The 11,938-nt window shown below is 37.9% G+C and overlaps 1 protein-coding gene across 1 annotated transcript; it reads right to left on the bottom strand.

Moving 5' to 3' along the window:
* Positions 1-239: 239 nt before the first annotated feature.
* Positions 240-11,044, bottom strand: capn8 (calpain 8). Its single transcript, XM_039694720.2, has 21 exons — positions 10,742-11,044; positions 9,506-9,575; positions 7,410-7,528; positions 7,104-7,237; positions 6,747-6,915; positions 6,209-6,292; positions 6,042-6,127; positions 5,889-5,963; positions 5,650-5,810; positions 5,387-5,556; positions 4,807-4,818; positions 2,392-2,603; positions 2,156-2,192; positions 1,972-2,037; positions 1,804-1,861; positions 1,600-1,664; positions 1,154-1,222; positions 903-981; positions 662-778; positions 490-548; positions 240-399 (listed from the first exon to the last, which is right to left on the bottom strand). The coding sequence occupies exons 1-21, from the start codon at positions 10,976-10,978 to the stop codon at positions 376-378; spliced, it is 2,103 nt and encodes a 700-aa protein (XP_039550654.2). The 5' UTR covers positions 10,979-11,044; the 3' UTR covers positions 240-375.
* Positions 11,045-11,938: the final 894 nt, after the last annotated feature.

Here is an 11,938-nt window from a genome sequence, read left to right as displayed (position 1 = left end):
TATTGGTTTTCCGGCGTCCCCCAGCTCCTCGTTTAAGCAAAAGGTACGCTAAAACAACATATTGCATCGACGTTAAACCACGTCCGTGTTAACGCCGGAAAAATAGACGTTTTGACTTCATGACAGATGACTTCGGTGGTCTCAATGTGATACCTATTCGTTTTTTATCTGTTATTTTGGTGGAAACTATTAAACAGGACAAATGACTGACTTTATAAAGATGAAAAAAATTATTCGTCTTTATAATTGCAAATGGTTTTATTTTTATCAAATAAGCACCATAAACAAATTACATTTTGAAAGCAGTTCAGTTCTTTAGTTGCTGTGTCCTTGCAGGAAATGGACTTCTTGTGAAATTATAGGCTAAATGGATTTTCAGCTGAGGGTCAAGCAGAGCCACTGCAACACACAAAACAACACATCTGTAAATGATAACGCTACATTGAAGAGATAGAGAAATCAACATCCATGACCACTCTTGTGCATCACCTGCAAGATATCCAGCTCAATTTTTCCGGTCTCCTTCTTATCGAACGTTTTAAACATTTCTGTGTTGAGCACATGGTGAAAATGTTACAGTAAACCACTAATAAACAAACAGTCATAATTCCATTTCTTGCAATTTATTTAAACATTCGGGATAATCTTCAGCAAAACTTACTGAAGAGCATCTCCAGGCGAATCAGGCAGCTGACAAAGCAATCGAAGTCAATGGCGTACTGCTGATTGGCATAGCGTGAGATTAACACCTGAAGTACTTCATTGTTCAGCTGGAACCCTGTAGAGAAAAATGCATGCAAGCATTAATTCACTCTATATTACTATCTAAATATTATTTTACTCTTTTAGAAGAAGTGTATTATTAATACATTGTCTTCAATGGTCTGTCTAACATAGACTACCTGCTTCCTTCACAGCATCTCTCATCTCATGCGAACTCATGGTGCCTGAGTTGTCTGTATCGCGGTTCTTAAAAATTTCCTGGTGAGGTATAACAGAAAATCCACACTGAATAATAAACATCAATCAAATATTAAGAATTGATCAGAACAAAAATTTTGCTCTGTGGTAGGAATGCACAATATATCTTGTCGGTTATTAGAATTTCTGTTTTAATTGATATTGATATATTGTACCAAAATATGTATTATACCAAATATTTCTGAATCTTTAGCCACAGTGTGTGAAACTCCACAAGGCCAAGTTTGCCGCTGCCATCTCTCTGGACTGAGGTCAAAGGTTATAGCTGGGTTATGATGATGCAGAACATGTTAAAACATGTAGATAATCCGTGTTTAATTTCCTTAGTGAGATTCGGAAATTGCAGATTCGCAGAACTAAACGTAAAATCAAAATGAACAAATATTTTTTTAAATAAAAACAAGATATAACTCTTAACAAAACTATATTTGCATTTTTTATGTAAGATATACTGTAGGAATAGTCATGAGAGAACCGTGAACATGCAGATGTGTTGTCGGATTGTTGAAATCTCGGGGTAGAACATATTTAGTGTCAAAGAGACAAAAAATATTATTAATCCCTACATTTATCCATGTAGTATCTATACATTCATATTATCTAGTGAGGTAAGGATACATCTAGCAGGCTGATAATGTGGCGACAGGTTTCCATACTGAATCCATCTGTCTTCAGATCAGTTCCTATGTGAAATACCACAAAACATTGAAAGAAATGACCAGCAAAGATTGTTGGAACAATTTCAAAGGCTTGGAAATGCAAATAAAAATATCTATATATTTATATAAATGCAAATAAAAATAGAAAAGTGTATTTTCCTACGTTTCGACATAACACTGTCCAGGGTCTGTTGTAGTTCAAACACAGACACCTCTGAGTCCTGCAGAGTAAAAATAACATCATGCAACTGGGAAAAATTAAATGATAATTACCCCAAACTATATATATATATATATATATATAGAAACATATATATTTCATGTGCCTTACATTTCCAGCAATTTGTTTGAAAAGTCGTTTGAAATGCGGGTCCACATCACTCTCGGATATGTATTGCTAGTAAAGAAAAAAATGTATTTTAAGTAATATTAAAAAAAATAAAATAAAAACAATATATATATATACATACATACATTTCATACATATATACTATGCTTGTAAATGATAAATTCACCCTTTTTGTATCTGCACTGATCTCTGCATCCATCGGGCTGTAGGGACGAGAGACAGAAATACATCCATCATGCATTTGGGTGCAAATACAAGAATGTTTAAGGAACAAGTATGATTAATTGGTCTGACAAACACATAGCAAGTAGATGTTTTAGTGTTACTATCCACCCTAGACAGAACAGAACCTGTGCAACATCACCACCTTGTGGTCTAAAACTAGAACAGTTTGGAACTCACTTGGCACCAGCCTCTTTCTCTGTAAACACACGCAGTATGAAGCTTCCCTTGCGGTGCGGCTCGAAAGTAGAGGGGATGATGACATATTCACCAGGAGGCAGTTTGAAGCGCTCACACATCTCTCGCAGGTTGATGAAGGTGCTGCTCCCAGCAATGGAACGCTGACGCAGCAGTACGTCAGGACCGAGATGAATATTGTTGCGACCCTTAAACTGCAACACAAACACGGACGAAATTATATCTGAAAACTTGTTCCATATAGGTGTATGGTAATATAAAACAAATATAAGAATTGGTATATTAGAAAATCATATTCTAATGCTTTTGCAATCGATCACAAAGAATTGTGTTCCCCTAAGAAACTTTGCATTCTCTCCCAAAGGATTGTGTTCCCCTAAGAAACTGCATTTTCCCCCAAAGAATTTTCCCTAGAAACTTTGTGTTATCTCCCAAAGGATTGCATTCCCCTGAAAAATTGTGTTCTCTCCTAACGAATTGTGTTCCCCCCCAATAAATTTTGAGTTCTCTCTCAAAGAATTGTATTCTCTCCCAAAGAATTGCATTCCCCCAAGAAACGTTGCATTCTCTCCCAAAGACTTGTATTCTCTCCCAAAGAATTGTGTTCCCACAAGAGACTTTGTGTTCTCTCCCAAAGAATTGCGTACCCCCAAGAAACCTTGCGTTGTCTCCCAAAGAATTGCATTCCCCCAAGAAACGTTGCATTCTCTCCCAAAGAATTGTATTCTCTCCCATAGAATTGTATTCTCTCCCAAAGAATTGCATTCCCCCAAGAAACGTTGCATTCTCTCCCAAAGACTTGTATTCTCTCCCAAAGGATTGTGTTCCCACAAGAGACTTTGTGTTCTCTCCCAAAGAATTGCGTACCCCCAAGAAACCTTGCGTTCTCTCCCAAAGAATTGCATTCCCCCAAGAAACGTTGCATTCTCTCCCAAAGAATTGTATTCCCCCAAGAAACGTTGCATTCTCTCCCAAAGACTTGTATTCTCTCCCAAAGAATTGTGTTCCCCCAAGAAACTTTGCATTCTCTCCCAAAGAATTGTATTCTCTCCCAAAGAATTGCATTCCCCCTGAAACTTTGCATTCTCACCCAAATAATTGCATTCTCTCCCAAAGAATTGCGTTCCCCAAGAAACTTTGCATTCTCTGCCAAAGGACTGCGTACCCCCAAACTTCGCGTTCTCTCCCAAAGAATTGTGTTCCCTAAGAAACTTTGTGTTCTCTCCTAAAGAATTGTGTGTCCCCAAGAAACTTTGCGTTCTCTCCCAAAGAATTGCATTCCCCCAAGAAACGTTGCATTCTCTCCCAAAGAATTGTATTCTCTCCCAAAGAATTGTGTTCCCCCAAGAGACTTTGTGTTCTCTCCCAAAGAATTGCGTTCCCCCAAGAAACGTTGCATTCTCTCCCAAAGAATTGTATTCTCTCCCAAAGAATTGTGTTCCCCCAAGAAACCTTGTGTTCTCTCCTAAAGAATTGTGTTCCCCCAAGAAACCTTGTGTTCTCTCCTAAAGAATTGTGTTCCCCCAAGAAACCTTGTGTTCTCTCCTAAAGAATTGTGTTCCCCCAAGTAACCTTGTGTTCTCTTCTAAAGAATTGTGTTCCCCCAAGAAACCTTGTGTTCTCTCCTAAAGAATTGTGTTCCCCCAAGAAACCTTGTGTTCTCTCCTAAAGAATTGTGTTCCCCCAAGTAACCTTGTGTTCTCTTCTAAAGAATTGTGTTCCCCCAAGAAACTTTGCATTCTCTCCCAAAGAATTGTATTCTCTCCCAAAGAATTGCATCCCCCCTGAAACTTTGCATTCTCACCCAAATAATTGCATTCTCTCCCCAAGAATTGCGTTCCCCAAGAAACTTTGCATTCTCTGCCAAAGGACTGCGTACCCCCAAACTTCACGTTCTCTCCCAAAGAATTGTGTTCCCTAAGAAACTTTGTTCTCTCCTAAAGAATTGCATTGCCCTAGAAACGTTGTGTTCTCTCCTAAAGAATTGTGTTCCCCAAGAAACTTTGAGTTCTCCCTCAAAGAATTGCATTCTCTCCCAAAGAATTGCATTCCCCCAAGAAACTTTGTGTTCTCTCCCAAAGAACTGCATTCTCTCCCAAAGGACCGCGTACCCCCAAACTTTATGTTCTCCCCCAAAGGATTGTTCCCCCAAGAAAATGTGCATTCTCTCCCAAAGAATTGCTTTCCCTCAAGAAACTTCATGTTCTCTCCCAAAAGGAGAGAGTTTTGCAAAGGACGCAAAAGTATCAAAATATATATTTTTTTCTCCCATCTAATTTTTTAACATCACCATGCCCCGTCAGGGGCTCTGTAGTATCGTATAAATGAAAGAATGACTGGTTACATTTGTGGTGTCCAGTTACTCTTATGTTCAAAACATATAGAGCTCATACACACCTCATCTGGAACCTGAAAAACACCAAAGAATATTATATTACTCAATGTTCAAATTCATACATTTTCACCATAAAAATATTCTGTGGTAATGTTGATGTTTATGTTCATGGAAAAATTAGTTGTATAATGTGCTGTACAACAGTCGGGCTCTGGAAATAAAATCACATTCTCCATAAAGATTTTTTAATATATATTTCCAGACAGATGTACTATGCGCTCAGAGGCTAGTAATCAATATTTCACCATCATTTAGGAACAATTGTTTAGAAGTTAAGCACCAGGTGAAGATCTGCACTACCTATGAATGCTGAGGAGAAAGATTTTTCATTTTCAAATAGGCCTCCTTTACTTCTTCAAATTCAATTTTGCAATTAATCTTGAAGCAGGTTGGTTTGGTTCATGAATTTTTTTTAAGCTGTATGAAGAAAATGAATGGGAAAGGTATTTCTAGAACCAAGACTGCTGAGCAAGTGGTTGCAAGGTTGGTGGTACTGTTGGTTGTGAAGTTGTTTTTGGTGTTGATGGTAATGTTGTTTTCCAGTTGCATTGTTATTACTGATTGTTATTCACCAGTAACTACCTTATAGATGGCAAAGCCAATGGTGTTCAGGTCTCGTCCAAACCGCTTGTCTTTACGACCATCTTTCTGCATTAGACCCACAAGGAAAGTGCATCCCTCTTCTTCATCATAGGGATCATCATCTGCATCCTCCAGCTTGATCACAAACTGAGGGTTTGAGCAGAACGTAGCTAGAGAGGAGAAACCAAATGGTTGGACGGTGGAACAAAAACAACTTTAAAACCAAATTTGGTTTCAAGCACATGCATGTTGATTTGATATACCTGGGTTGTTCCTGCAGCCTCCTGCGGTGGAGCCTACCCTCCAGGTGCCTTCCAACTGGCTGTAGTTCCACCGGCTCACATCCTCACTTGAAAGAGTGTCTGGTGTCAGATTACAGATCTCCAACCTGGAGAACTGCTGTATGAAGTCAGAATACGCCATCCTGACAGGACGAGGTAGATTCGTTAACCAAGGAATTTGTTACGTTGTTGAGGGTTAAAAAAATCTCAAGTTCTCTTACCAGAACTCTCCATCTTCAGCTGAATGATCCAGTTTAGCTTTCTCCTCTGGTTGGATGCTATCCCATTCTATTGAACTGAGGAAGAGGTGGTACACATTTTACAGGACTCTAAAGACTGATGTTGAACTTGTACAATCTGTTTAGAGAACTCACCCATCACTCCAAGCACCGGTCCACTCCACCTGACCCCACGGGTTCCTGATACGGACCAGTTCAACCGGATTACCTTTGAAGTGAACCTGCGTGTAAGGTGACAATCATTAGATCTACTTCAAATGATTACTATTGAATCCATTTCAGCATCAGTGGCGATGTCTGACCTTCTCTGCGGCCGTGACGGAGTAGGCATGACCCTTCACCAGCTTCAGACTCGTCACCGCCTCCGTCTCATAGGAACTGGAAATCTGCTCAATAATAATAAATTATTTATATTCGCTTTTCCCACATTAGAGCAATGGCACGACCATTTCAAACGTTTGGGTTAGTGAGATTTTCTTTTTAAGAAATTAATACCTAAATATTCAGCCACAAGTGAGCTAACATTTGATATTTCCACACGCAAAATCCTTTAAATATGGGCGAGACATATGTGGCAAGTATTCTTAGTAAGTTTCTTGCAAAACATCCTTGAAGTACATGCAAGTTGTCCAGTTTTAATCTGGATCTTCATAAATAAGGGCTTTAGGTTTCTAAAGTGTGTTTGTTATTGTTAAGTACGTATGCACAGCTCTAGCAAAAAATTGATCTGAAGACTTACTCAGTATTATGTATTAATCACTATTTCTTCATACCATGGAGAAGTTATTGCAGCTCAAAATGCAACGAAATGAAAGCCATCAGACGTGGAATACGACTTACATCAATGGAGCACCCCAGTAATGAGCCCAGCGTCAGGGCTTTCTGCATGAGCTTAAACAGGTACGGAGGAGCTTTGCTCAGCTCATAGTTCTCAGCGATGCCTCCGGTGAAATCCTCAAAACCCTCAGTGGTCGAACCTCCGGACAGAGCTTCATATGACCCGGTTACCCTTCAAAACAAGGTCGAATTTGTCGCCGATTGTTGGAATGTCACTGATATGTGATGTTACATTGTGTGTTTTGTAGGCTGTGGTTGTAGACAGAGTGTTTGCCAAGCGTTTTGGATGACTCAGTATCATGTTCAACATTGCAGTTCAGGTAAGTAGTAGCAGGTAATTTTTGATGATCACACACTCACTTTGCATAGGCCTTCTCCAGTAGAGCGCTCCAAAACTCATTTCCCTCGGCGGAGTGGAGGAACAGCAGCTTCCCATCTCTTGTTGGCAGTCGGTCATCAATGACCACATCCACCCATACACCGAACTGCCAGAACTGAAGAGTAGAGAACAACACCATCAGTCTGACAGTGTCCCTTTAATCTATCATTGAAAATATAATATGATCATATGGTGCATCGTAAGAATTGAATGAAGTATTGACCATTCCCCCCAGGTTTAAATTAGACTTTAAATCCCAGATCTTTAATCAGTTTGTATGTTCTGACCTGAAAGTGAAAGATGCCAGTATAGTCCTCCGTAAAACTCTGTCCAGGTGGAACTACCCGTTCCAGAATCTCCTTATTCAGAGTCAGAGAAGCAATGGCTGCCAGCAACCAACAGTCACCTGCCAATGTATCATCATTAGATATTCATTTTGCCTTGAGCTACTGATTTTATGCAAACTAACTCTCTGTGCATTTATTACAGTGATAGTCTTGCAGGGTCAAGCTGGTCTTCATGTGTCTTGCTCAATGCTGTCGGTTCATGGATCAACCATTATGGGGATTGAACCTACAACCTTCAAGCTTAAGTCTTTAACCACGTGACGCCCATGTTTTTCCACAACAGAGGTTGCGTACTTATAGTGTGAGGTAACGTTAATTAGCGGTCACTGAAGTGCATCATTATTATTATTGCTCCATGCTTCGTTCAGTTAGTGATCTGTAAGAATGGATCTTTATTAATACCAGTACATTGATTCGAGTAACTTTTTTGACATTTGTGTATAAAGTGTTTTATTTCTACAATATATGGTGTAAAAATGTCTTAGCGCTGCCCTCTTCAGGTTGAACGGTGGCTACTGCAGTTGAATTTTCCTATTGGATGTTAGCGGTTCTTCGTGACGTATGCAGGTTTCAGCTCACCACGCTGTTAGTACGAGCTACGCTCTTGGCAGTATAAAAACCAGCTTGTTTCGTCAAAACCACTGTAGCGAGTCAGGAGTTGGAATTGCGAGTATTGAAAACGATCAGGGGTGCGTTTCCCGAAAGCATCGTTAGCCAACTATGGTCGCAAGTTCCGTCGTTACCAATAGATTTCAATGGAAATTGTGACCAACTTGCGGCCATAGTTGGCTAACGATGCTTTCGGGAAACGCACCCCAGGATAGAGTGTCTTAGCATCTATTTCGTACCCTCTATCTCCGCTGGGGTCTGCCCACTTTTCCAGCATTTTTCAAATATTGCCAGTGGGTGGAGTCAGGCTCTGACCAGGGGTTTAGTTGCCCTTTAACTACTTACAACTAACTCTTGAGCATGTATTTAATCCCACATCCATTCTCCATATTTTAGTGCTTTTGCATTCGCTCGCAAAACTTTAGCGTTTTGTTGCAGATTTTAAGTTTCCCCAAGAAACTTTTCACCCAAGTTTTGAGTTCTTTTGCAAAACAAATTGCATTCTCCGCTCGCAAACCTTTTGCGTTCTCTTGGAGAAAAGAAATTGCGTCCCCAGAGAAACTTTTAATTTGCTCACACGTCTTTTGCGTTCTCTTGCAAAATAAATTGCGTTCTCCAGAGAAACTTTTCATTCTCTTGCATATCTTTTGCGTTCTCTTGCAAAAACAAAACAAACAAAAAAAAAAAAAAACGGGAGGTTAAATGTCAAATATATGTCAATACTTTTGCATAAGTTTGCGTTCCCCTGAGAAACTGCACTTGTGAGCTCTTTGCGAACGTGAACCTAGGGGGAATGCAAAAGCATTGACATGCTACTTTTTTTTCTTCCCGACACATATTTTTTTCTACCACCATGTCCCTTTAGGGGCTCCTTTTGTGTTCTCTTGGAATTTGGAAAAATATCACATTCCCTGTTTAACTTGCTGGGAATTTTTTGGGGGAACGAAAAATGCATTGAAATAAAAAAATAATAATTCCCATCTCATATTTATTCCATGAATAATTCCTCTTGGAGGCTCCGTACAATACATGTCTCTTTTTGTTTGAACAAATAAAATGGCTCTATAGTGTTAATTTATCATATTAAGAGTTTTGAATATTTGTGAAGCCGCAGCTAAACAGTTTATATTCGTTGTGTCATGGTGGTTAGCCCCACACAATACGAGTCTGTGTGAGTTTGGGGTGGAGGACAGTGTTCTCAAGTCAACATAAAGCGGACACACCATACAGGTAACTAAATACCTCATTTGATATCATAATAAACAATTAAACCGATCCTGAAATTCCTTATGCATCATGTTTGCTGTTGCTGCACTTCAGTAATAATGTCTAATGACCTCTATGTTGGTGAGAATCCTAAATGATTCATTGTATTTCTCCACAGGCCACACCCGAACACTATTGTGACCAAAAGGATCTTTTCTTACCTAAAGCTCCCTGGCAGATGTCTGTCCGCTTGGCGCCGTCCACAATGAACTCAGGGTTTGAGCACAGCTCCTTTAAAAACGGCAAATTTGACTATAATTACACATTATTACGTTTTGCAATGGTACATTTGAGTAACAATATGTTTTATTTGCTCTTAGCAAACAGTTCCTTAAAAAGGATCAGTTGATCAATTGTGTGGTTGCTACTGTACTCATAAAAGAAAAAAAAAACTACTGATAAAAGTGTTTCTTTTTATAACAATGCAAACCGATGTGCAGAGAGTATGCTTGTTGTAAGTATCAACACACACACACACACACACACCTGAAGAGAAACCTGAGCTGCTGTCGGTTGGTTACCATAGTAAGCGTATGCATGCACACCTACAGAATAATACATGTTTTGCAAATCAGATAAGCTGTAAAAATGTTTCACCTTGTCCTTTAAACATTTTTATTTTTATTAAGTATTTGTATATTTATTACTTTAATTAAACATATATAGACCTATATGTTTTTTTCTTTTCTAAAGAGTTGTTTTCTTCTCTTGAATTTCAGCTTGATTTAGTAGGCCTAATTCAATAAAAAGTGGTTTAAAAAGTGCAATGAACATTTTACTTGAAGTTATTGGAATTTTTGTTTCACTTTGGTTTCACCATTTTTTTAAATGATTTTATTTAATAGTACCTATTATTAATTACTAAAACTCCTCCCATCATTCCTTGTGAGTGGAAATATCACCTTAAAGACTTGAAAAAAAATTGTAATTCATATTATAACACACAAGTATGACTAATAATATTATTAAAATTGATATTAATATTTTACTCTTCTATTTTTTCTTTTTATTAAGTAAATAGGTAAAAAGTGTTTTTTAATATTCAATAAAAAATATTCTATAAAACATTTAAAGTATAAAGTATTTACTCTAATATTTCTTTTCTTTTTATTAAGTTACAAAGTATTTTTTAAGATTCTATAAAAAAAGATTCTATAAAACAAAGATCACAAAACAAGCCTTTATTTACCTAAACTCCACCTGTGCAAAGAAAGCACACACACATGACTTTGCATCGACATAATGATTTTTGACTGTAAATTCGATCCCCTAATCCAACCCATCACAGAAAACTTGCTGCATTTTTACATTTTCAAAAAACATAATTCTATAGCCTATCTGTAAGACATTGTGTGGTTTATCTGAAGCACATGCACACACAGAGGACATTACTGTACCTTTGGTCTTTTCCACTCCACTCCTTTGGTCTTGAAGGAGTACCGCCCAAGTTCGTTGTATCCCAAAGAGTCGGATTCAGCAGGGAAGGTCGGGTCACAGAACAGGGTTTTTTTCGCCAGACATTCCCGCTTCAAGCTCTCATAGTCCTGCTTATTGAAGGGAACCGCATTGTCATTTGTTCCCACTCCTTCTCCTCTGTCCTGCCTCCTAGAAAGAACCTTAGCAATATTAGACATGCTGCCCTGTAGTCGTCCTCTAGTGTCTCTTAAGCTTGCCGAGAGTGTGAGTGTTTGTGTGAGACTGATGCTTTTAATGTGAGAGTGGCTCTATGGTGAACATGGGCGGAGTCACACTCACCTGTCAGCGGGTGGCAGCAGGTGTTGCTTTCATACTGGTTTAGCATCATATAACCCTGTGAAGAACATTGTTCAACAAGTACATGCTTTTCATTAACGTATCGCTTCAGACGCTTTTATTCATTTCAATACTTACCAATGTAATTGCACTGTAACGTATAGTGTGACCTAATACACTAAATTCAGACCTCTTCTGTTTCTATTGTTTGTTTTTTTTTGTTTGTTTGTTTTTTTGTTCTTTGGGAGACCTATATGATTTTTGAAACATTTAAAGTCAAAACCACAGGCATGTAGAGTTAGTCCTTCTTAACAGCTTCTACTTCCAGTTAATCCTCTGTCAAGTCAAAAAATAAAAATAAATACACTGTAAAAAAATATTTTCAAGATTTGTTATCACAACATAGTTTCTTTTGTCAAATCAACTTTATAATAATTTATTTTGTTGAGGTAACTTCTTATTTTGAGTTTCTGATAATTAAATTAATCTCCTTCATTGTATTAACTCACTTTTTCCAGTTCACTTAAACTTAAAATTTTAAGGCAACCCAGGTTACTTACTTTTTAAGTTAAACCAACAATATTTTTTTTACAGTGTAGTAATCACAACATTTTTTCATTTGTCAAATCAACTTAAATAATTTATTTAGTTCAGATAACGTATAATTTTGAGTTTCTGATGATTAAATCATTCTCCTTCATTGTATTAACTCACTTTTTCCAGTTCAATGAACTTAAAATTTTAAGGCAACCAGGTTACTTACTTTTTTAAGTTAAACCATCAATATTTTTTTTTTTTACAGTGTAAAGATTAATAATTTAATAGATGAACAACTAGCCAAA

The sequence above is a fragment of the Pimephales promelas genome, chromosome 2, assembly GCF_988280905.1.
Source record: "Pimephales promelas chromosome 2, fPimPro1.hap1.1, whole genome shotgun sequence".
Classification (NCBI taxonomy): Eukaryota; Metazoa; Chordata; class Actinopteri; order Cypriniformes; family Leuciscidae; genus Pimephales; species Pimephales promelas.
Note: the sequence above shows the minus strand (reverse complement) of the source record. Positions and strands in the feature narration are given on the sequence as shown.

What these genes read in the sequence shown, in the direction of transcription:
- capn8 (XM_039694720.2), bottom strand. Translation starts at nt 10,978, where the DNA reads ATGTCTAATATTGCTAAGGTTCTTTCTAGGAGGCAGGACAGAGGAGAA. An exon ending in GCTGAAGATGGAGAGTTCTG is followed by an intron (nt 5,811 to 5,888) that starts GTAAGAGAACTT and finishes TCGTCCTGTCAG; the next exon opens with GATGGCGTATTCTGACTTCA. An exon ending in GGACAGTGTTATGTCGAAAC is followed by an intron (nt 1,665 to 1,803) that starts GTAGGAAAATAC and finishes TATTTCACATAG; the next exon opens with GAACTGATCTGAAGACAGAT.